Source organism: Chaetodon trifascialis, chromosome 16, assembly GCF_039877785.1.
Source record: "Chaetodon trifascialis isolate fChaTrf1 chromosome 16, fChaTrf1.hap1, whole genome shotgun sequence".
Lineage (NCBI taxonomy): Eukaryota > Metazoa > Chordata > Actinopteri > Chaetodontiformes > Chaetodontidae > Chaetodon > Chaetodon trifascialis.
The window spans coordinates 1,956,975-1,982,286 of NC_092071.1; the positions used below are offsets into that span (position 1 = coordinate 1,956,975).

Genomic DNA, 25,312 nt, shown 5'->3' on the forward strand with positions numbered 1-25,312 from the left:
CACGTCTGAGATGTTTTCTTTAAACGGCTGGATGGATTTTAATGTTAATGGCTGATTTGTGACCACTAGAGGGCAGTGCAGGCTACTAGGACAAAGTCCCAAGTTCAGTGCAGTGATTCTGCATTTATCCTGTTTTTTTTCTTCTTTAGTTTCTTTTATTGGCAGTGATGTAGTAAAAGTACTAATACCATAATGTAAAAATACTCCATTAAAAGTAAAAGTGCTACATTCAGAGTCCTATGACTGATATAAATAACACTATTAATACTGATGCATTAGCTGTCAGGTAACAGCACCCTGAATTACTGTGGAGAAGTGTATAGCATAAGAAATACTCAAATACAAGTACAACAGCACATGAGTAACGTCCACAGCTGGTTACTGGAATGACTCACTTTTCACCTGTAAGTATCTACATTTTAGTCTTTAACATTGTCCTCATGTAAAGACCTCAGTGATAATCTCTCTGTACCAGTCCAGTAAAAATGAGCCCAAAACACATAAAACAAAAAGTTTTAGCACACTTACACAGTATTAAGACCACAGCATGAAGCCTTACACTTGTCCAAACTCAAAAAAACCTGCTAACAATACAAGAGTAAGTAAATATTTTCATGGTTTCTCTGAGAAAAAGGCAATTTATTATATTTATGAACATAAGTATGTATGTATATTCATGAAATTAAAATTTGGCCTCTGTATTTGTATTCAAGCTATCCATATGTATATTTCAACTGTCTCTAAACTGAGGCCTTTTACTACATTTATCATGTCAGATTGTTTGTAATATTAATTTTTGTGTCTGGAGATTTTAGTGAACAGACTGCTCACCGTGCTCAGAATTTCATTGGCTATTAGAAGTGTCAATCATCTGCAAAATCGATCCACGCGCAGAAGAACAGAAGGAGGTCCCTCTGCTCAGACTGACTGTCCATTGGCTTTTCTAGTTGCTAGGTTTCATACAGGAGAGGTGATTGGTCACGTGAGGTCTCGTTTGAACATTGGACACAAGATGGCGCTGTCTACACATTTCCGGAAATTGAAACGGGAAACCGTAGAAGATAAGTAGAAGATTAGCTTATTGCTGCTAATTTGAGAGAAGAAAATGTCTTTCTGTGCTTTATTTCCTTGTTTTGGACTAAATATTTTACTGCGGTGGATCTTCTGGACCTTTGTCGATGTTTCCAGATCGTTTTTGTCGAAGTTTTATCGACCTGTTCATCACAGAGAGACGACATCGGTGAGTTGTTTTAATTTCACAAACAGTTGTTCGACGTTGGTGTTTGCTATGCCTCCTGTCGTGGTTGTATCTTGAAATAATTTCCATTAATTGATTCACAACGATTTTATTTTTCTAACTGTACGAGTGTGAACATTAGCGTCGCGTTTGTGTCACTAGACGGAAGAACAAACAACAGAAAACTTTTCCCGGGCCATCAGGCGGACCTCTGGCTCAGTGAGGAGTTCAAACTGTGAGGTTAATTAAAGCAGCAGGTTAATTTAAATGGATTTATCATCTGTGTGTTTCGCTGAATGTGTCTGTAATGAGACATCTTAAAACTGAGCGGGAAACCGGCTACCAGGAAGTAACGTGGAAAATGTTTGCCTTGCCTCTTGACGTCGTGAGCCCGTGATGCGGAGCGCTACAGCTGATAGGTCAGGGACGGTCACGTGAGTGTTCATGGCTGCTGCGCCTTTCTATACATATCTATGGCTGCTGCTCAGTGACTTGTTGAGTGTGTTGTTGTCGTTGTTATGGTTACTGTCGCCAGATAGTAAGATAAGGTAAGACTTTATTGATCCCTTAACGGGGAAATGAAGTCGTTACAGGCAGAAAGTTTTAGAAAGAGCAAAATGAGAGGCACAGAAGGGTCAAGATAAAAAGCATACAGGATAGAAAAACAACTGTGTGTATGTACATTACGTACAGGGTATAAAAATACTAAATGAAAAAAAAAAATCAAAAAACTACCGCACGTCAAAGTACTATCGCCAATATTCTCAGTATATGTTGTACTGCACTTGAAAGACTTGAAAAAAACAAACAAACCATTGTCTCACTTGTATTCTCAGTTGGCAGAAACATATACTAATTCAAATAATTGCAACTTTATGTAGTGCAAATAAACATTTAAAATATGCTGAAATAATGAATTGAAATCGACTTCAGAATAAAACCAAATGAACTGATCGTCCTCTTCTCGTCTGTGGAGCTTCATATACTTTGTATTCCTGTATGAGCTTCCTGCAGTTTGACCTTCATCACGAAGGTGAACGTGAAGGAGGCAGACGAGTCCTCCGCAGCGTTTAACATCTGTCAAGGTTAAAGCTGATTTTTCTTTACATTACTCAGATTTTCTTCTCTTTCTGCTGGCTAAACCCTCATGTATTCATGGGTATTACTTCTTGGTGTATGTATATATGTGTACATGTATCACCTTCACTTACAGTGGTGGAGTAAGTAGTAAGATTAGAGTAAGATTTTACTTTAAAAAAAAAAGTCCTCATTATACAGAATGACTCATTTCGAGTATAATTTGTCTTAATTATGAATATTTCTACATTTATATTTACATTACTTTTACTGTGTGTACATTTTAACCTATAACAGCACATCAAAATGTGTTTTTCATATTTAACCCAAATCTGCAAATTATCTCGTGACTAACAGTTTCAGATAAATGTAGAGTAGAAAGAACAATATTTCCATTTGAATTGTTGTGAAGTACCAGAAAATGTAAATACTCAAGTGCAGTACTTGAGTAAATGTATGTGCTTACTTTCCATCACTGCCTTCATGTAAGAGAGGACAATGTACATATATTTTTTTGTATGTACATGTATACAGGACATGTATTTAGGCTTCATATTTACCAAAATGTGATAAAACAACTGTTCACGAAAACAAAAATCTGACTACAGACAAATAGAAATGCAGTCTTTTACTCCAGAAAATGTACTTTATCACACGTTTAAAAGCCTCATTAAGTACATGCCTAAGCTCAGTACTGCCTGGCCTCAGGTGTGATGTGTCTTAATCTGATTTAACAACAGCTTTATTCACCAATGTGCATCGCAAACCCAATTTTAGCTGCAACAAGGGTCTTAAAGCCCCATTTTGACACAGGGACCGTCCTCAAGATCGGATCATAAAGCGGCCACAACATGTCAGGATTTTAGTTTAAAACGTTCAAAAATTAACAGTTATCACATTTTGCCAAAGACTTTTACGAATTATGCTGCAACGGTGTCAACAGATGTTAGCATGCTAAGCAGCTATCCCCAGCGCTAGACTTCACTAATTAACATGTTATATAGTTCGTTTAGTCTAAGATCCAAACTGTCAGGTTATATTTTTTTTATGTCCTGGACTACTTCCTGTGAGCAAATTAGTGTATTTCCAAACATGTTGAACTCTTCCTTGAAGGCCTGTGTGATGGCAGCGGATGTTTGAATGGTGCATATTTGTAAAGTCTCAGTTAATCAAATTATTATCGATTGTGACTCAGCAAATCTGAGGCTTTTAGTGGCCCCTGGAGGTCTGGGGCCCCAGGGAGTCATGAGCACCCGGGGCTAGTTGACATATTTTACTGTCAGGACATGAACATCAACCAAAGAACGATGCAGACCTTTGCTATTTGAAATTTCTTTTTACTTAAAAAAGATCAAAATAAAGATTTACAATTGAACCAAAAGACAACGCCATATTACACTTCAGCTCTAAAGACGGATGGCAGGACAAAAAGGCATGACCTGAAATATTTCAGCTGGTTTCTCCGCCGCAGACGTCCCCCGTCCGGCCACAGCGTGTGTGCGGGGACCAGATGAGAACCGGGATTACCCAAAACATTAAGAACCAACAGCATCGCCGGCTGGTGTTGCTGAAGATGTGGCGTCTTGCGTCCTATTGCAGATTGTCCCTCAGTTTATGCAAAGGAGACGAGGACGCTTCAGTGGGTGAGACTGGAGCAAAGACATGTCTGCTACAGCGTGTCCAGCCTCCCTGCAGGTTCCACAGTGTTTCAATGAGGAAGGGCCCCAATCAGCATACAAACAGCTCGGGTTCCACGTCGTTCTGGAAATAGCATAGACACTTCAAATAACATACAGTGAGAGAAATGGCATTTTTTTTCTTTGTTTTTTTTTCAATTTCGCGTCCTCGCATGGACACATAATGGTCTAAAAGATCTACCCAGATAGTACTTGACTGTCGACATTTAAAACCAGGAGACGGACAGTTTCTTTTTATTTTCTCCGTACAAAAAATAGATCAAAGAATGAGAAAAATAGTTCTATTCTGACGGCAGAAGCTTGGTTTCTAAAGCTCTGCTCGTGAGCTCTGTCCGGTCTACGTCTGCACAGTGAGGGGCGTGGCTTAAGGGTTGGGGGTGGAGCTACTTAACATTCATCGTTGAATATATTAATGAATTTGTATGTTAACAGGTATCAGAATATTTGGGCAGTCGATACCCTTCACATTTAGAGTTTGAATATTCCTATATAGTACAGTTAAGTATTCAACACGTCACAGATTTCAACACTGCCGTCCACACGTCTCCCCCTTTAGGTGGCATCATCCTTTTCATTATTGCGATGAATAAAATCTTTAAAGATGATTTACAAAAGAACTGTCTGTCTGTCCACTACAGTATCTGCTATATACATCTGTTTAAAAAGCAAGCATGTGACCCAGTCGTCCCTATGTACAGCTCGATTCCTCAGTTTGTTTTTCACCGAATATACATATTTACTTATGTTCACAGTTTCCTATGTTTGCTCATATATTCAATATCAATAGATTTCATTTTCGTTATTATGAATACAAATCTTTTCCTTGTATCTTCATGGCACTGAGCTACAGCTCTCCCAGTGTCGCTTGTTGATATCTAGCGATTGTTGTCTCTTGAACGCTGCTCACGTCTGTGCAGCGAATTCTGTCCAGTCTGAAAACAATCTTGATTGTGGTTCAGTTTTTGTCCGTTCACAGCGATCCAAAAAAATTGCACAGTTTTGAGTTTCAAGTTTACAGTTTTCTGGTCTTCGTCATTATCATATAGCATGATATTATTCGTTGTCTTCCTCTCTGCTCCTCTTCCGTCGCTGGAGCAGGAAAGCTTGAATTCCCATGACCCTTTGATTCAAACGTTCGCTGTCACCATGTAAGTCAAGAGTCCAGATTGTTCTGCCTCTGGTTCCCACAGATTTCTGAGGGAAACCGTCGATCCTCAACAGGTGGTGAGCTCTAACAGTGGGATTGGTTGTTTGCCTCGCCTGTCGGTCCCGCCTCGCCCACTAGAGGCGGCCTGTTGGGTGTGTGAGTCCTGTTTCTTTGTGATTAGTTTCTGGTTGTTTCGTGGGCGGTGTGATTATTGTTGTTCTTGCTATTGGAATAAGGCACTTGAGAGGTTTTTGGTTTTCACGGGAGCTCAGAGGAGACCAGGGCGAGGCCGGAGCTCTGGCGGAGGGGAGGCCCGGTGTGGACGGCCTTGGGACAGTCGGGCGTCAGCACCCGTCCGTTCTCCCCGACGCTGCCTGTGATGGACAGACGGGCCTTGTTCCTCATGGCTTCTGTAAATGTTAGCTGAGGACAGAACAGAGAGAAGGGTTTGTGTACGGAGAAGATGAAGACAAGAAAACATGTATGTTTGCAGATTGGAGTTTTAGGATGGGCTCGTACCAAACGGGTTCAGAAATTATGCTCAATCAAGAGAAAACTTCCTGTAAAGCAGAACGTTTTTTAGAGACAGAGCTAAAATTTTAAACATGAATGAGGGAAACCCTGTTTGAGATTTCAGTTACTCTGCTGATCATAACCTATGAAGAAAATAAAACCAAAGGCGCAGTAAGCCTCGGTTTTCTGTTAAATCGACGTAACGTGGAGGCATCGCCACAAAGATCCACTTAACTGTGTCTGCTCATGAGTTCTGCTGAAGCCCAGTGGAAAAAACATGAGAGATAAAACAAAGAGGAACGTTTTCGCTTTAGATGTTAACTCAGGAAATGTGACCCAGCTGTAACGATGCAGTCAAAGCAGTTAAACCTAAACTCAAATTTGTGTGGCGTATTTATGTCTGGACCAGCCTGTTGTCATCTTTCAGATTTCTTGTCTAAAGCTGGGCAGACACTGTACGGATTAAACCCCATTTTAACCCCAAACTTACTTCAGACCATCGGTTGGTTTGTGGCCTGTCAGAAGGTCAGACTGTTAATGAGCCTGTTCTAACATTACTGGATTGGTGTTTTACAGCTTGTGGTTAAAACTGTCATCTTGAGACTGTTGTGAAGTGGAACTTCGCTTCAGAACAGACACCATCTTGTCCGTGTCTTCCAGCCATCTGTGGTTCCATATTTTCCCTTTTTTCTTTTCAGTTTCTTTTCACAGAGTTGCACAAAGTCACTTTGTCTTTCTCTCTTTTTATCGTCTCGTTTGAATAAACTTATTTGGAACTGGAAATGGATAAAACCGAGCCGGGGTTCAGCGTTTATGTTCAGCGTGAGCTCCACGTCGTGGTCAATCAGCTGTTCCCTACAGCGTGATTAAAACGTAGATGAACAAAAATGCAGCGTGTTCTTTGACCTCCTTCTCCTAGAGCTAAAACTCCAATCTGTTTCAACATTATCTGTCAAACAGCAACTGCACAAGTATGTATTTATACACAGTCGTGTAGCAGAAAACACCCTTTACAGCCGTTCAGTACAGTATCACGCCAGCCCCGCGCTGCATGGAAATCCATCAGCGACAGAGTTATTACACAGTGAGTGATAGTTGCAGGCGGTGGGACAGGGAAGCTGACTAAGCAACAGTCAAGCTAATGAAGAGTTTGTGCTGATGGGGGACACATAACCACGCTGGACAGATATACACCGAACGTGAAAAGATATTTGAAAGTCTAATGGTCAAGCACCTCAGGGAAATATCCGGAGAAAACAGCTCACATCAATAAAAAGAGCTCAGCTCGAGGGACTCCTCGCTCTGTTGACTTTCGCCTTACAGTGTATAGTGTTTAAACATGGCGTCATTATATAGGACTTCCTGTGTGCTCAGGGCCGGCCGCTCATTAAATGTGTCCTCTGGCTGTACACTGATGCTCTATTGTAAGAGACAGACGTGAGACAGTGAAGTCCCTGAGCTGCAGCGTGTACTACTCCGGCTTAAGTGTTCACTGTGAGGGAAGAAGGGGCAGACTGGACATTAGATGGACGAATGCGCTGCAGCTTGATGAAATGTCCTCACAGGAGTAGACGTTTGTACAAGTAAGACGTTGGTCCTCATTTAACAGGCCTTTCCTACCTGTTCTTGTGCTGCACGTGTGAACACTGAGAGTGGCGTGGTGACGTCTAAAACATTGCTGAATGCATTGTAAGACTTCGTCTTCTGCCAATAAAAGTACGTAATCTTACTGAATTTGTGTAAACTTGCATTTTGATTCTCACATTTTATCCTCGTGACCTCACAAACATGACCTCCTGATCAGGTTGCAGATTCTGATGAGGCCGATCGATCATCGCGTTTATCAAGTACTTTCAGCCCTTTCGAATAACAGTGTGAGTATTATCTTCCTCGCCGAGTTCAGAGTGAGTAATACGTTCTGGATTTTGGCAGGAAAATGGGTCACACAGTGCGCTCGCTTGATAAATGAGGGCCAACGTCTGCAGCCACACAAGCTGCGAAGCGGCAGAGGCGACGTCATGTCTGAGGATGACTCATCACTTCCTGTCACACTGAGAAAAAGCTCCAACGCAGACCAGGACGCCACATGACCACATAGTTAGCAGATAAGACAGAGAGGTGGGAAGCGCTTTGCCACTGGTCACGACAGTCACTCAGCACGGCCAAGCTAGCACGAGGACACGACGGGGTTCACTTACAGTCTCTGTGCAGGGAGCTAGTGAGGGGGCAGCAAAGGCTCGAGCGGACCTTTTACCGAAACCCCAACTACATCTTATCAGCGTCCCCGTCGCTGCCATACCCATTCAAACCCTCGCTAAACTCGGCTAAGTTGGGGACGCCAGGGCCGGGCCTCGGACTCGGGCTTTGGTTTTGGCTAGGCTCGGGGCTATGGCGGGGGCTGCCTGTCTGGCAGGGGTAGCAGTGATGGTGGTGATGGTGGTAATGGGGGTGTTGGGACTGGGCCTCCACCTTCATTCTCTTGGCCTCGTTGCGCGACTTGTAGCAGAATTCAATGAGGGCCACCAGCATGGCCAGGCCCAGGCCCCCGACGAGGATGTAGAAGACCCCCGCCACGTTGCTCAGGCTGAGGGCCTGGGACGACTTGTCCTGCAGCCGACGGGGAGGGGGACAAAAACACAAAGTGAGCTCTGGTTTTAGCAGAGGCAGCAGTTAGCATACAAACACGCTTATACACAAATAGGACAACAAGGAAAAATCTCACATCAACTTCACGTCGTGCACGCACGCACGCACGCACGCACACACACACGCACGCACGCACACACACACACACACATGCACTCGCACACACAGATCATTTATCACTGCTCTGCCTCTGTCCTGTCTGCTGTCGCCATGCTGGAGAAACAATCCTGCTAACAGCCTACAGACGAGTCCGTTCAACCAAATCACAAAAAGAGTCTTTCCTCCTTTTCCTCCGGCGCTGCTCAATGTGCAGATAGTTTCAGTTACGTGCACCACGGAGACTTCTGCCTCCACCTCAATGCAGTGGAGGTAACTGAAAGTCATTTTGTGGTACTCGCAGCACTGAAAACTTCATTTTCTTTCCAGAAACAGGTCGTTTGGATGATCCACTGCGGTCAGGTTTCATCTGAAGGCGCTTTTACGCTGTGCAAGAACATCTTGGGAGAGTTTCCATCCACCTGTTTCTATGTGTACTTTAAATAAAAAACCTCACTGGAAACTCAAAAAGGCTTAGCTGATGGAAAAACTGGTGTATCGATAAAAGCAAAATAAATCAGGACGTATGTGAAGCGTGTGAGTTAAACATCCACTGAAGCTTCTGATGTATTCTTCTGTGATGGTTTTAATGGCACCCAACTGGAGAATGAGCGCCACCAGCTGTTCATCTCAACAGACCAATGATCGCGTCATCGTGGAGGATAGAAACGTGGATTCATTCTCATCTTCTTCTGCCCATTTTCTCCTAATTTGTTTACGTTTTTTCTGCCTGCGTCAGACTGATAATGTCAATCTCAGGCATGTTTTTACCTAAACTTTCATCAGAAGTGATGCTCGTGAGCTGGGCCAGGGTTTATCTGCAGAACAGCTGTGGGTGGACGTCTCTCACGGTGCACTCTGGCATCATTTTGGATGGTTGACCAAACATTTTAGCACATTTCTCTTTGATTGTCAGCTTTCGTCTTGGAAAGCTCGGACTTGCACAGCGTAAAGTGGCCTCGGACCGGTTTCCACCGCAGAGACGCTCCCTAAGAAAACTGCTGACTGATCGTCTGTGGATCATCTAAAGCAACAAGGACACCGCTCCTGCAAAGAGATGTTTCTGTTGATATTTAAAAGGCAATTAAAATTATCTGCACAGTCTGCCTGGAGGTAAATGAGAAAATGTTTTTGTAGCCAGGATGAACGCTCCTTTTCATTTCCCTGCCTCTCAGCTGTGACACCCACCTTTTAACCCCCTTTATTCAAATGCATGCAGCTGATCTCTGAGCTCTGACTCCTGCTGCCATTTATCTCCCTCCCATAAATCACCTGCGTCCTTAAGGGGCGTTCAGCTTATTACCTCGACAGAAAGACTGCCTGTCATGCATAGCCTCATTTGCAGGTGATAGTGAGTGTGTGTGTGTGTGTGTGTGTGTGTGTGTGTGTGTGTGTGTGTGTGTGTGTGTGTGTGTGTGTGTGTGTGTGTGTGTGTGTGTCCTGCACCTAAGGATCTGATTACGAGGACATGAACGATGTGAAGCTGCATGCTGCTGTTTTCTACACGTGGCAGCTCTCTGCATGCTCCTGTGAGTCAACAACGTGGATCAGTCTCGAGTGTGCTCCTACAGCTGAGGCTTACAGCAGGCTGACATCTAGGCGTGACACGCAGTAACGTCTGAACATGCCCTGGGACCATGTCAGGTGACAACCAGTGTGAGTGTGATCCTTCATCTGCGGTTGCAACACATAGCTTAGCTGCTGTAAAACTGTTAGCGCTGTACCATGCCTTGTTTCTGTCATGCTGTATCCCTCAGGCTACGCCTTAAGTCTCTACCTGCATGTCTGTCACTCGCTGTTTCTCAGAGTATTATGTGTGTGCGTCATATCAGCCAGCCTGCTGCAATAACACAACAGTACTGCCAGCGTTAGCAAAGTGTGCATAGAGACAAAGAGGGGAGGGGAGGCTCCCGGGCTGGTGGAGACTGACCTTACTTCCCGAGTCCTTGGGTCCACACTCCCCTTTATCGTACCACCATTTGTTTTTCAGTTTGTCTAAGACTCCTGCTTCACTCAGTTTCAATACGGCAAGGTTTACAGGCGTTCTTCAAATCACGGGGGGCGGGGAAGGGTGGGGTGGGGAAAATAACATAAATAACATCATAGGACATGTTATTTTATGTTATTCAATCAGAAGAAGCCCAACAAGAGCAGCTCAGTACTCTTCACAAAGTGACGAAGCCGGGAAAGGGCCCCACTCGCACTACATGTCTCTTTGCTCATTGGTGACAGGAGCTGTTGGTTGGGTCGGGTTTAATGGGGGATATTTCGGGGAGGGGGCAGAGCTAACAGACATATAAACGTGGGGCCCCCGGCTGCATCGCTTTCCTGGAACGGGCACATACTGCCGGGACCTTTCTTTGAACAAGCATGGAGGCTAATACTGTCGACCCAAAACTACTGGCCAGAAAACGTACTTTATGCTTCGCAGTATGTTTAGACCCCCAGTATGGGACTCATGTCATCTTCTGAGATGCTTATTTTAGACAAGGTGCTTATTATGCTCACTGTCAGGGAACCTTTCAACAGTTTTCCGATCGATCGCTACAGAAGCAGTACAGCGAATATTTCTGCTTCGACAGTACTCGCTCTCCTCTCCACGTTGAACATTTAAGCAGCGTAACTGCGACGGTCGACCCGGCAGATGCTCCTGTTACCAACAAAACACATTTCACTTTTACCCGCATCAAGGTCACATGGGCATAGCGACATAGCGGCTAACCTTCTCGCCACCGCCTCCGCTGCCACACTCTCCTTTGTCGTACCACCACTTGTTTTTCAATTTGTCCAACAGGCCTTGCTCATTGAGTTTTAACACTGCCAGGTTAACTGCACTTCTTGAAAACGATAAAACATATTTGGTGAGAGGGGGTGAGTATGCTGTCCAATTTGGGAGGGAAGGAAGAGAGGGGGAGAGGGGAAGGGAGGAGTAGCAATAAGAGAGGGACAAGGGTGGAAAAGTGCATTAATGCTCTAAACGGTTACATCCCAGGACCCGAAAACACACTGAGCGCAAAGCTCTCCCTTTAAATGTGCTGTCTTTAGTAGTATAACATTACTATCACATACGCTTACACTAGTGTTAACCTGACACACAGGCCAGTACTTCTTTTCTAATTAAAAATCTAATATAAATCTTGGAGATTTATAGTTAGCATTAGCTTAAGCTAGCTAGTTACAGCTGATGAACTCTGCGGGCATCAGCTAACGAAGTCCACATTCGTCAGCTAACGTTAGAAACGACAGTTTTCAGCCAAATCGTGGAGTTTTTTTAATGTAGGCATTAGCCTACGCTGGCTAGCTCCAGCCATCAGCCCACAACGGCAGCTAGAAATGAAAAGCCTGCTTTTGTTTACCGTCATTTTCAAAAACCCTGAATTTATTTTCTGACGTGTTGATTGAAGTATGCATGCGGGGTTACACACAGCACAGCAACACAATACTTCATTGAATTTTGTTTTGTTTTGTGTGGAAATTGTTCACTTTGTAACATGAAATATTGGCGTAAAATGTTGGCAATCATCACCGTCAGTCCCAAAATATCTACATCAGCCGGCGCTTTGAGAGGCAGACTCCTCGAAATAATTTGGACCTGTTTTACACATGTATATAGTGTATGTATGTCAGCCAATTCAGAGCTCACAGGATTTCTGAGCATTAAGCTGTTCTGGAAAATCTTGATTGACTTGCATAAAACGACTATGAAAAGCTGTTTAAAATAAGTGTGTATTTGAATTTCATGGGCTCTTTTGAAGGCTGCTGTAGTGATGTCTGAAGATGCAGAGGGAGAGATTTGCCTCGGCGTGCATTTTGATCCTTTTAATTCATTTGCATCATTATGAAAAATAAAGACAGTCAGAAATGGAGATGATCAGAGACACAAAGCCACGCAGCTAATATTCAGTCTCGGCTGTTTGAGGAGCCACGTGAAATAACAGCCTTGACCAACAGTGGTGCCTTCTCCTCGCGTTGCTGGTGTGTTTCCTCGCTGATATCCGGACAAGTGACTGACAGAAGATGATAATCCCCCAAATAACAAGATGGAGGCCTGGAGGAGGGGACTACCATGATCTGTCAGGGACTCTTCCTGGTCAAAGCAGTGGCTGAAAACAACCAGTAGCTGCTCTACTTCAGGCTTCACGGGCAGAGGAATTTACAGAAAATGACTAAAAGTGTTGGATGTGGTGGCTGTGAGGAGTTGGCTGCTTTGGAACGAATCACCTGTGGGCACCTCCTCTCAAACACCTTAACCTACGGCTGCTGTTTCCGGTGCGTTCTCTAGTTGCACACGGTCAGGTCGGATGGTCAAGTATCTGTTTGCTGCAGAGCTGCTGCCAGCTTCTCTAAAAACGTTAGTTTCTAACATGTCTTCACTCTCGAACCTCAACAGGAATAAATGAAAGTGCAAGCAATCATGGCGCTGGTGTGCAGACACACGCAGCTGTGAAGTTTTGCCTTTAGTATATTCATCCGTTCCCTTCTGTGAGATCGCCGGCGGGCTTTGATCGATGAGCACGTGGATTGAAAGTGCAACTCCCCACAGTAATGACACTGTATTCTGTGGCAGGTCTGTAAATTCCACTATGTGCAGGAGGCAATGACAGAGTCTGGCAGAGTTACTCAGGGCTGAGCATTCAAATGGCTCCCAAAACACTATTTCAGTCATTTAGTTGAAAAGAAAGAGCGAGTCAACCGTGAAGGAAAGCTGAAGTAGCATTAGCGAAATATCTCTACTAATTGCACCTGTGTATAAAAATGCAAATGTTCTAAATGAGACATTTTCAGATGAGTTCACTGCAGCCTGGAGCATGCCATCGCAAACAGCAAGCACGAGGTTTACCTGGCGTGGAGAGCTGCAAAGACAAAAAAGCAAATAACCACCCCTGCAACATCACCATGACCCCCACGTGCATGCAACACACACAGATGTCAAAGCCACGACCTCTGCTCTACAGCAAACACAGAAACGCCCCACCCCCCCACACTGAGCAGTGGAGACAGATAGAGATAGAAAAGGCGGCACACCAGGGAAGGTGGAATACCATAACAACACGTGGAACATATTGTTACACTATTCCACCCACCTTAACTGTGAACCCTTGGGTGTAGCTACTCCGTAGCCTTTGGAGTCCAAGTTGCCTCCCACTTTCATTGTGTCGCACGGCTTGCGTTGCTCGGTGTATTCATTCATGGTGGACTCCAGCAGGAAGGCGTATTTCCCTTTGGACTTGCGGACCCGCGCCACGCCCTCGGCCGTGGTCTTGGTGAAGACCGTGGGCTCGGCCGACTTCATGTACCCCCACATCTTCTCGTAGACGGCGATTTTTGACCGCTGTGGGGTTTTAATGGAGGTTCAAGGGCAGATGTGGTGTGAGAGAAAGCAAATACATACAACAGACAACTCCAGGTAGAGAAAACATGGAGGATCAGTTCAAAAGAGGCCATTTCAGCATGATCTTATTGAGTGTACGCCGTGCAACGAAACTGTCCCTGTAAGAACTTCCTGTATGACCTTCGACACCTAGAAAATATTCCTCATGTTGGGTTCTTTAAGGGTCAGTTCACTAAAATTGCTGCACTGGGATCCAGCCATGCAGATCATTCTGGTTTTATTGGTCCTGGTTTTTCTGTCGAGTTTAGCCTGTCTGATGTTTTTGATGTCTTACATGGACCTTTGACAGCTGTGTCTCAGAAATTATATGCCAATAATTTACAGCAGCAAATACGTTTAAGGAGAAATGTAATGAATAATTATCATAATTAACACATGTGATACTATATCCGCTCGTACAATATCTCAGTGTCCCTGTCCCAAAAGCTGAGACTCCTCTAAAATGAATTTTACAAAACGAATTAGGATGAACTCATCTTCGGTTCTAGGATTCAGGGTAGTCTTGGAGACCCTCAGAGCCCCTTTGTGTTCCTGTGTGTGATGGTGTAAAAGATGTGAGGGCTGCTTGGGGTCTCCCACCTGTGTGAGAGCGGACCACTACCCCTAGTGACTCACCCTGAAGAACTCTTTGGTGGAGCCAGAGTCCAGAGTGCCGTAGGCAATGTCCGTCTGCTTGGCCAGATCCTCAGCACTCTCGATGGGGGAAACCATCCTCTCCACGGTGAGGAAGGCAGCCAAGTTGGCCGTGTAGGACGAGATGATGATGAGAGTGAAGAACCACCACACTCCTCCCACGATTCGACCGGATAACGATCTTGGAGAGCAAAAGGAGGGAGGTGGAAGAGAGAGGAAGAACGTCGCGGGGACAGTTTGGGAGGATTAGAAGGCAGAGGGAATGCAGAGGATGGACAAGATAAAAATAAGAGGAGCAGAAGGAGGGAATTGGCAGAAAATAGAGTCAGGAAAATAATTATTGGAGAGGTGCAGGAGGTGGAGTAAGGGTGAGGAGGAAGAGGAGGAAGAGGGATCAGTGGGGTAAGATAGAAAGACATAGAAAACAGTCAGTCAGTGTTGGAAAAGACAGCTAGAGTAGACAAACAGAGGGAATGAGATGTGACTGTAAAGCATGAAGAGACGAGCCACCAAAGTGCTGATGTGCCACCACAAGGTGGAGCTCTGACAACACTCAAACCTGCCAGAGCTGTATTTACCCCTCATTAGTGCAGATTGCCTCATGAAAAAAACCCCACATGCCTGTGTTGACCAGCTCTGATAAAGAGAAGGTTGGCTACCTCTACCCCCATCCCCCCCGCCCCCCCGCCTTTCTGTTTATTGGTGGGATGAAAAGAGCTGCAGGTCCCCCGGCCGGCGTGACGGCGGCACTGTTCTTTTCTTGTTTGTTCGCTCGGGAGACAGATAGCCCGCTGCTCAGGAGCAGCAGAAGGTCGTGAGGAGAATCTTAAACCATAAATGCTGCATTGAGGAGAACAAACAAGATCTCCCCTCGGTGCAAATCAAACAGCAGAGGATACAAAACCCTCCGGCCTCCTTGTCAGATGGAGAGAGAGGGGAGGAGGGAGGCATCTGCAACAGTCAGGCTTTTCTTGGCTGGTGTTTCCACTGTGTCTTATTGCAGTCTGGCTGTTTTCCATTGTCCCCAGTATACAGAGGGTCCTGTCTTCTCAGTGCATGTGCACAACAAGGGGTGATAGCATCCTCTTCCTCACCTGATTCCACAGCCCAGTGCTGTGGCCCAACGCTTGAAAGACCCGTGATTACCAGCATTGCTAAAGAACCCTTTGCAGAAACATTTAGGGTACTTTATTCTAACAAATGTGAGGGTTCTGCCACAGAGCCATTGGTCTGACCACAGAACGGGCGAGGAAACCTCCGTTTTCTCGCTCTGTACCGATGAAAGCGCCTGTAGCGGCTCAGGCGACTTCCAATAGAGAAGTGCTGCAGCAGAGCATGTCTCCTTCCACACACGCAGGAAGCTTTGCCCATGAAATAGACTTACTTGACGTATTAGCTCTGGATTTGAATACAAATGACTTCCCTCTCCTTTTCTCCCCACACTCCATTTTCCTTCTCCTTGAGACGATTGAGTGTTTCTGCGGCTTTTCAGCGCCGAGAATTTAACTGTAAAATAATGAGTGAAGGGGCGGAGGGTGCACGCGATAAGATGCGTGGATGACTTCTATCCTCTCTCGTCTCTCTGCTGCTTTATTTCTACTCTATTTCCTTTTCCAACCTGCCAAAATCCCCTCATTCCCTCTATCAGATCGTCTGCACGCCAGCAGCAGTGGATTGTGGGAGTGTAATAATGGGACCAGAGGAGGAGTGTCTCTCTGCCTTCCCTCCATCCCTCTGTGCTGTGTGTTTGCTGGCCACTGACTTTGATCCACAGTGACACTCTGCTGTGTCTTGATGGGCCTGCGGTAAACAGAGGGAGGGCTGGTGGGGGGGGGGGGGGTTGGCTAATTTTCAGGCCACGTTAGCTATTCCAGTGTTTTAATTTTTCTCTGAACATGCTAACGGCGTCTACATCATATACATTATGATGAAAAAGGCTCGACTCATGGGGGGGTCGATCTTTAGACGTTTTATTTAATCCACTGCTCATAAGACATAATTCATCTGAGATAATCCTTTAATAGAGTTAAGAGTTAAGTTCAGGGTCTGAGGTTTCTGGTTGATGTCAAATAGCAATAATCTGTAGCTTCAGTCTGCGTCTGTTTAGCCTGTGGGAAGTGTTTTCGGTATGTTGAATTGCTTTTTCTGTAATCATTTAGTTCATTATCGAAGTTCAGGGGCCCATCATCTAAATTTGTAAGTAGTCAATAAGGAGGATGGTAGCTTCCTTTTGTTTCATGACAGTGATATTCACACCCACCTCCTGAGTGATTGGTTGGCTAGTTCTCTTCTCTCATTCATACACTTTTCATGTGAACAACCAACAGCAACACTCTGGATGTCTTACAGCAGAGTCTGAAACTCACACGCTGACTGCATGTGAAGCAGTGCATGTGCATCCAGTGGCCTTTGGGCAATTAAAAGTGTCCAAAAACTGAAATCTCGTCCATCAGAAAACCTCAAAAATTGAGTAGAAATGTTTGATGGCGCAGGAGTCGTTAAAGTCAGGGTTGTGTTTTTAGCTCTGAGGGCTGTGACGACCGTTGAATCGTTTGCATCTCTAGTGATAGAAGTTCCTCTTTGAGTGTGGTCATGGCACGTGTTTTTGTGCAATATGAAGCTCAGTGAAAGAAGCCTAAAGTTGGATTTTGTGAACATTGTTGGAAACGTTGGGGAGAACTTGACTCTAATGATGAATGAGCTCAGTTTTTCCCACGAGTGGAGGAAGCAAGAAAAGCAGACAGGGGAAGTATTAGAAGAAATAAAGTGGAAACAAAACAGAAATTGGCTCCAGTGTTTCGTCGTTGCAGTCCAGGAAGCCTCAGGGTATAAAGAAGACTAAATGTTAAAAAAATAGAATAAAAAAAGGGAGAGAGAGAGAGAATAATTTCAGCAATTATGCAGCAATTAGTCAGCACTTTTCCCCCACTGCTTAACTCACTTAGATGAAAATGTATTTATTGAACAGGATAGAAGAGATCTGAAGAGGCTGGCACGGTCTACATGTTGGCCGGGTGGCATTTCTGCACTCCTCTGCAACAATTTCTGTAATTTCTGTCCACATGTAAATGAGCTGAAGCAAAGAGAGAGCAGTTATTATCCTGCATGAGAAAGAATCAAAGCCACAAACATGCAGCTTATCGATTTCATCTATTAATTGACCTCAAAAAGTAAAAACTCATATTGTGAACTTTATTTAAAATGTTCTAGTTTTACACTACTCATCGTTTCCAGATATGCTAAACATGGCTGGATGAATTATGGGGAAAACATGATGCACAAGACATCTGAAGCATTTGATGCAACTGTGCAGGCACAGAAACAGTGTGTTGGGTTTAAATATTTCACACAGTGTGTCTGTTCACATGGCTTCAAAGAGTCCAGCATATAGAACATACTATCGATGAAGCTGTCACACAGTGTGGAATAATGTTCATTTTGTCAGTCTGAAGACAATAAAAGGGACATTTAAAGTGGAATAGTGCTGAGTAAGTGCTGGGAAATCTCATTTCAGGGTTAAAACACAATGTGGTTCACATTAATATCAGTGACCAATCAGAAACTGTCTGCCGTCATGTGACGTGAGGAAGCGAACTTTAATGCTCCGCTTGTTTCTATAATGTCCTTCGCTGCTGTTGGAGACGATTGGGCAGGCAGCGTTTTCTCTGGATTTAAGGAACGTTCATGGTACAGATAGAGAGACATGGGGCAGCGAGGAGGTGATGAAGTGAAAGAGGTGGGGAGGGAGGTGACCTTCAGCAGAGCCTAAATAAATGAGGAGGTGCTAGTACGCTCCCAGGGTGATACCTGGGGCGAGGCCACACAGTTTGACTTATTCATAGCAGACGCACTGTCACTCCAGATCCCTCTCTCCACTTCCTGTCCTCAGCTCCACCTCAGCCGCTGCTCTGAAAGACTTCATAGCTGTGTGTTACTGTAAATTCTCAAATAAAAGCCTGGATTCAAATAACAACCAGCATGCTGCATATTGGGTACAAATCACAGGCTGGTGTGGAGCCAGCTGTGCTCCTAGAGAAATGTACATAATGTACATTTCCACACCTCTAAGGACAACGATACAACAACAGTCCTCTAATAATGCTGCTCTTATTAACAGAAATGCTCATTTCTGTCACATATTATTCCACATTGCTTCTTCTGTGCAATTCTTTTGATCAGTGTTAAGCTACAGACAGCAAAACTCAGCTCTTACTGTGAATTTTTCACATTAAAAGCCTGGTTGAAAATGGGGCAGATTATGCCCTTTGAGCTTTTATTTTGAAATTTAGGAGGTGTTTTGACAGTTGAAATTCAAGAAAAAAACTGCTGTCCTGAAGCAAATTAAAATGGGAGCAGATCAGAAACACTATTAAGACCAAAGGCTAAAGGATGCCTCAAGTATGAGTGTTTCAAATAAAGGCATCTGTGTTGAAATAAATAAAGGCCCCGGGCCACTGTTTGAGAATTTACGCACCTAAACGCTTCACGATCCTTCACTCTGACATCTGCCTGCTCATATGGCAGCACTGGCTGCCGAGAGGGCCTACAGGGTGGTGATGTACCATCAACGGTAATCCAGGCTCTGAAGAACCCATCGTTTATAATCATAGTATGCATTTGTTTATTAATGTGTTTGTTGACAACTAGAACTCTGCCCGTGAGCATCAATAAGTCTAAACAGACAATACAGTACAATAGTTGTGATAATAAAAAATATTTTCTGTCTTCACAGAAGTTATTGTTGCCAAATACTGTATTTTAATAAACACTTAAAATGTCCTTACATCAGCATACAACCCCAGCGTTTATTACATGTTTATATGCTGCTTCTATATGCTAAACAGAGGGAGTTAAAGTGTATAAATCAAGTTTATTATTAGGAGCCGTGACACAGTGTGCTTCTGTTTACTTCATTAATGTGATTTAGTTTCATGGTGTTAGGACCCTCGGGATGTGTCGAGAGATAAAACGAGATGATTTCTGCAGCAGGAAATGAGAAAAGTACAAGTCTCTTACTGAACATTGTTTATTTTTCAAACTTTTCTTTCCTCTTTTCTTGTGAAGTACTGAAAGTTTATCTCCTAAGGCCACTAAAAATGGTTCAAATGAGCATCACAAGCAAAAAAAAGGGTTGAACTGAGGCTACACAAACAAGAAATGTTTGTGTTTGATGGAAGCTACGTACTTAGCAATTGTTAACACAATCTAAAAGCAGGAAACACTAAATTGGCTCTTGACTTTGAAGCTGCAGACCGCAATTGTACATACAGATGCAATCAGAGCCTCGAGCAACGGCAATAATATGAAAGAGTGCTGCAACAAATCAACCGAGTGTAACGAAGGACAAGCACTGCTGACACAAGCAGCGAGCGGCGCAGCAGAGCGGCGGCGCGTCAGCTGGATAACAAAGCTAATTGGCATTGAATTAATAGAATAATGAGAATCTTGCAGATAGACCTCTTGAAAGTCATTCCTCCTTTTCAAGCGCAGCTTTTGTTGGCCTAAACCCACGGCTCAAATTAAAAGTTACGCTTCATCTGTCGCCATCAGGAAATTTGCCATCAGCACGCGCTCGCTCTGAGCTAATCAGGATTAATCAAGCCAATCGCTGCATTCTCATTAGCTCGCCAGAGACGTGGCGACTGTGACTCAGCAGAAGAGACAAAGATAATCCATCTGAGGCAATGAGACGGAGGTGACTGACAACACCTGGAACAGCCATGACCAATCACAGCGTCATGGCGCCGCAGACGGCTGCCTTGATATTTGTATTGATATTTTCTGACTGGCGGTTCAGTGAAGTGACATCCTGCCGTCTCAGGAGAAAACACCAGAATAACTTCTATCCATCTGGGATGTGTAGTCAATTAAAAAGACTATCATGTCACTGTTTCATTTAAGCTCCCCTCTTCTCCTGCTTCCACGGAGACATCACCAACGGAGACCAGGATATTAATCACTGCATTAATTATTAGGGGCCGCCTTAAGGGAGCAGAAGGGGGTATTAACCCTTATTAAGAGAGAGGGAGGGGGGAGGAAGATGCTCTGCACTCCTTCAGCTCTGCTCCTCCTGTTGGAGCTGCGTCATGAGCTAAAAACACCACGAAGAAAAGCAGAAAGACACAAAGGAGACGCAACGAGGCAAAGACGACCTAAAAGTAAAACCTGTGCTGACATCCACACACTCTGAACAGAGCCAGTGTGAGACATTAGGTTTAAAACTTCTACAATTACTAAAATATGTAGTTTTAGTGAGCAGAGATGAGTTTTAATCAGCGCTTGGAGAGGAACGTGAACTACTTCATATATTTTTGGTAGCTACTGGATCATGTTTTATTAGCTCTTCACATATTTTGTGTGTAAAATCTTAATTAGAAACTCATATAAAGCCTTAAGCTAATAAATAAATGTAGCGCTGTGAAAGGACAGTATTCGCCACTGAAATGTCGTGAAGTGGAAGTATAAGGTAGTACTCAGACAAAGTACCTCAAAACTAGAGCACTTGAGTGAATGTAGTTACTTTCTGCCCTGATTGTCTTCAGCTGTTCAGCCCTCGAGCAGAAGCTTAGATCTGATTTGATCATTTCTGTGATCGTCTGCTGAAAAGTGGCGTCTGACTCACGGCCCTCGTCTCCGTCAGTCAGCTGGACGTCGTCTGTCCACACAGCGGTCGAGCTACATCCACGAACAGCGACAAGCGTGAGACAGACGGAGCTCTGCAGGCCGCTGGACGTCCACTCATGTTCACCTTTATCGTAACAGCATCACATGTCCATTACGCAGCATGCTGGAAGAGTTATTGGTCGCTGCACCAAACTGGACGCACGCTTATGCATTAAATGTTTCTGCAACGTTGGCATATTTGTAAAAAAGAAATCTGAACTTTTACAGTGAAGCTTCACAGAAACGACATCAGTACTTTGAACCTCTGTGAAGATGCTCGGATCGGCAGATAAAGCAGCTCTGTCTGCTTCTTCTACTCCGATGGGTTTGTTAGCTGGTGGCTAACAGGCTGTAGTTCTAGTGTTTTGCTTTATTTAGTGTCTTTTTGGGAAAATAAGATTGCTTTTCTAACTGCCTGCTGACTTGCTTTTCTAATCCTGTTCTTCGACTGGATTATCTTCCAGTGACAGGCTCAGAGTCCACTTCATGCTTTCACTTTGCTTTCATGCTGCAGTGGATTCTTTTCCTCCTAGTGAATCTACGCAAGACAGCAAACTTGTTTTTTAAGTAGCTCGTAAAAGCGATTTCAGATCATTTTTAAAAAGTCTTGATAATTTTGTGAATGAGGGAGAACCACAAGTGAACAGTATTATGGATGTCAATTAAGCAAAAATGCACACCTGCTCATGAACAGGTGGGACGCTCATATGAGCCAGTCAGAATAAAAAGCTGCTCCTATGAGTCGACCCTGGAGGTCTTGTGTGATTGTTTCATGGTGGACGGACAGAAGTTTCAGGCAGAGTTTCCACTATGTGGCCACCTCGCGGTTGCGACACATGAGCGAGCGCCGCCGCCCTCACCCCTGATTCGTCCCATTCACCTCTGGCCTCGTTGCTCCCTCCATGGTGTCTAATCTCCCCTGTGTGAAGGGATTTGCATGTTGCCCTGTCAGGCTAAACTGGAGTGGAAGCGCTCCTGAGCTCCGGGGCTCTGTGCTGATGGATTGGGAGAGGCCCGTGGGATTAGCGGTGACAGGTGGAATGCAGCGGGGACCACAGCCAGAGACAGAGAGGGCTGAAATGTAGACTTTTCATTCTGATGCCGACATTGTCGAGCGGCTCTTAAGTCCTTATCTGCTGAACACAGGCGGAGATGTGGCGGGCAGGGGTGGGGATGGTGGTGGGTGGGGGTGGTCTGCACACATGTGGACAAAGCAAGTGCACTCCTTAAATGAGTGGCCTCAGTCACAGGCCGCTATAGTCTCCTCTATAGGTTGCTTACGTGAGGCCGGCTATAATTGCGAAGGTGCTCTAATGTACCTCGGGATCCTCCATCTTGTGTGTGTCTCTGTTCTCCTCTGGTGTGGGGGGGGCTGAAAGATACAGGCTGGTTTGGTCCTCCTTTCGTCTCCTAAAATCTTACCAACTCTATTACAGCACAAGATCCATAAGGGCTTAAAGCAGATAAAGGAAGTGTTATATGAACGCCTTAAAATAACTATAAGAGCCATTGGAGCAGTATCTTAAAATAACCCAAACAGTTCATCTGCTGGAACTTTAAGCTTGACAAAGCCATTCAAACAGATAAGAGAGGCTTTACACGAAATGAGAAACTCTTAAGAATCACAGGCTTTTAGTCTATAGGATTCACCATAACAGTAGATGTCAGCGGAGAATGCCGGTGTGTGATGACGGACACGAAGCCTGATCTTTGATTGAACACAAAGACGACCAGCCCTTACAGGCTGGAGAGGAAGCCCCCGTTTCTCCACCCTTACACCAAAGTACGCCATGCTTAGAGACGCCAGTCTGCTGGTCTGAAGCTGGAGGGATGCCGACTTTGTGCCCCGTAATTTGGACAAAGGGAAGAGAAGTTGCAGACACGGTGAAAGACAACGCCTGGACGGTGTGTTCTCAGCGAATCACACCATGGAGCAGACAGCGGCGGCACGCAGCCACGGCCGCCAACGTAACCGGAGCTGGAACACACCGACACGAGGCGAAGCCACAACTGCCCACTGACAGACAGCGATACAAGCAGACAACAGAGTGAATGCAAGTCAGACAGTGAGGAACAATAAGACCGGAGGAGAGAAAGAGAGAGACAAGAAATCAATACCAGCAGAGACTCGCTGTCTCTTTCTCTGGCTCACAAATACAGGAAACGAGCGTGATGAGCCGCACACACTGCAGAGCGACACAACACAGACACACACTTCTTCACACGTCACGTTAGCGTCTGAGCGACCGTCTGCATGCAGGTTACCGCTGATACGCAGCAGTTATGTTCACTGACTTACCTAAACTCTACAAATAGACTAAAATCAGCTGACGGACATATTGTCATCAGCGGCACATGAAAACCTCATATTTCCAAAAACATCAATAAATGAGAAAACAAGAAAATTGTTTTTAGTGTAGTTTGTTCCATCTAAAGGAATTATTGGATAATTTCTTTATGAGAGAGAGATGAAAACTTTGGTTTCAGTCTCATGTTTGTGGGTTAAGTAAAGAGCAAGAGCTGGGATGTGCTTAGCTTAGCTTAGCTTAGCATAAAAACTCCGGTGGTCCCAGGCTTTAACTCTAACGCCACCACAAGGTTCTCGTTTATGGTTTGGAGTTAGACATCTTGACAACGGCTGAATGGACTGCATCAGATTTGGTACATCATTCCTATCAGGCTCAGCTGTGCTTTAATAAGATAATGTTAGCATGCTAACATGCTACACTACGATGGTGATACTGGAAAACACTGTACCTATTAAACATGTTAGCATTTAGCTCAAACCACCTCTCATGTTAGTTATTGAGCTTTAGAGGAGTTGGTAGGCGTGTATTTGACCTTTGTACTGAGACAGGCTAGCTGTTTCAACCTGCTTTCAGTCTTTATGCTAAGCTATGCTAACAGCACACAGCCTGCAGCTCTGCAGTCAATCTGTCATCCCACTCTGAGAAAGAAAACAAGCTTGAACTTTTCCTTCATCTTCAGCATTAGCATCAGCATCGTATCATCTTCTTAACCAACACAGAATCACATAATTCAAGCAACGTCAACAGTTTGACTAAATTCTTACTAATTATGAGGTTTTCATGTTATTAAAGTAACATACTGAGCAAAGTAAAAAACAAATATGTGAATCATAATTCCAGGTGGATTGTTGTTGAGGGCCAACAATGATCCACTTTAAAGTCAGAAAGAAAACTCATAATGAACAAGAACTGGAGGATTTTTCAAGTCTTTTCCAGTGTTTTCATGCTTTTTGATGGAACTTTCATCTTAAAAGTGAACATCAAGCTGAGGACACACTGCACACCTGTTAATAATCACACTCAATAACTATCAGTTGCAGACACTGATTTCATTCGTTTTCCTTCTTTGTCACTGTCACAGGCTCATCACAGGAGGTTCAACACTTGTTCAGTTTAGTTTGTGTCAATCAAACTCGTCTGAAATAATGACGATGGCCTGAAGTGGGCTGGAAGACGAGAGATTTAAGCCCTCGTCCAGACAAACTCGGACACAATCCAATGGGACGTGATGGGACATTGTGATTATAATTGGCCTAAAAGTCATGAAATGTGTCTCCAGCCTGAGGACAGAGAAGCTAATGAAGTGTCTCTGAGACTTCACGTCCAGAAGCGGTTGTGCTTTTCGGACATGAAATTCTGTGACGGTTAAAGAAAAGGGCGTCTTACCTGGGGGAGATGTCACAGCCCTGCTGCATGAAGGCTCCCAGGGAGAACCAGAGCGAGTTGAAGATACCAAATTCATTGGGGGGCTGGTCGCTTGGCGGACCGTCGGTGCCCTCCTCGGGCTCCTCGGTGTGCCATTCGTACGGGCTGAAGCGGCTGACCAGGAAGAGCACCACGCTCACGCCGATATAGGCGAACACGATGCACATCCAGATCTCGTAGGCCAGCGGGTCCAGGAAGGAGAACACCCCTGGTTTGGATTTCTGGGGCTTCTTGATCATGATGGAAATGCCCAGCGACATGAAGGGCTTGGAGAAGTCGATCACCTCCTCCCGGACCAGCGTGATTGTCAAAGGGGCCACAGCGATTTCCGCTTTCTGTGGGGATTCGGATGGAAAGGGATTTGATTAGCCATCTGAATGAGCGCCTGAGAGAGAGACTCCGAGTTCAGATGATGACAAACAAATGCAAATGATGGATCATCGCTCTGAGCTGGGCCACGCAGTGATCAAACATCAC

General features: G+C 44.6%; 1 protein-coding gene across 4 annotated transcripts in view; it reads right to left on the reverse strand.

Annotated features, from left to right (window-relative positions):
- Positions 1-3,633: 3,633 nt before the first annotated feature.
- LOC139344321 (glutamate receptor 4) overlaps positions 3,634-25,312 on the reverse strand; it is a 91,085-nt gene continuing 69,406 nt past the window's right edge. The window contains exons 11-16 of one of the 4 annotated variants that reach the window (XM_070982383.1): positions 24,797-25,170; positions 14,421-14,619; positions 13,498-13,745; positions 11,136-11,250; positions 8,141-8,278; positions 3,634-5,581 (exon numbers count right to left, since the gene is read on the reverse strand). In XM_070982383.1, the coding sequence (XP_070838484.1) occupies positions 5,417-5,581; positions 8,141-8,278; positions 11,136-11,250; positions 13,498-13,745; positions 14,421-14,619; positions 24,797-25,170 (1,239 nt within the window). In that variant the 3' untranslated portion in view covers positions 3,634-5,416. Of the gene's footprint in view, positions 5,582-7,869; positions 8,279-10,343; positions 10,459-11,135; positions 11,251-13,497; positions 13,746-14,420; positions 14,620-24,796; positions 25,171-25,312 lie in introns of all 4 variants that reach the window. The other 3 variants (XM_070982382.1, XR_011603156.1, XR_011603155.1) reach the window with 3 other exon arrangements.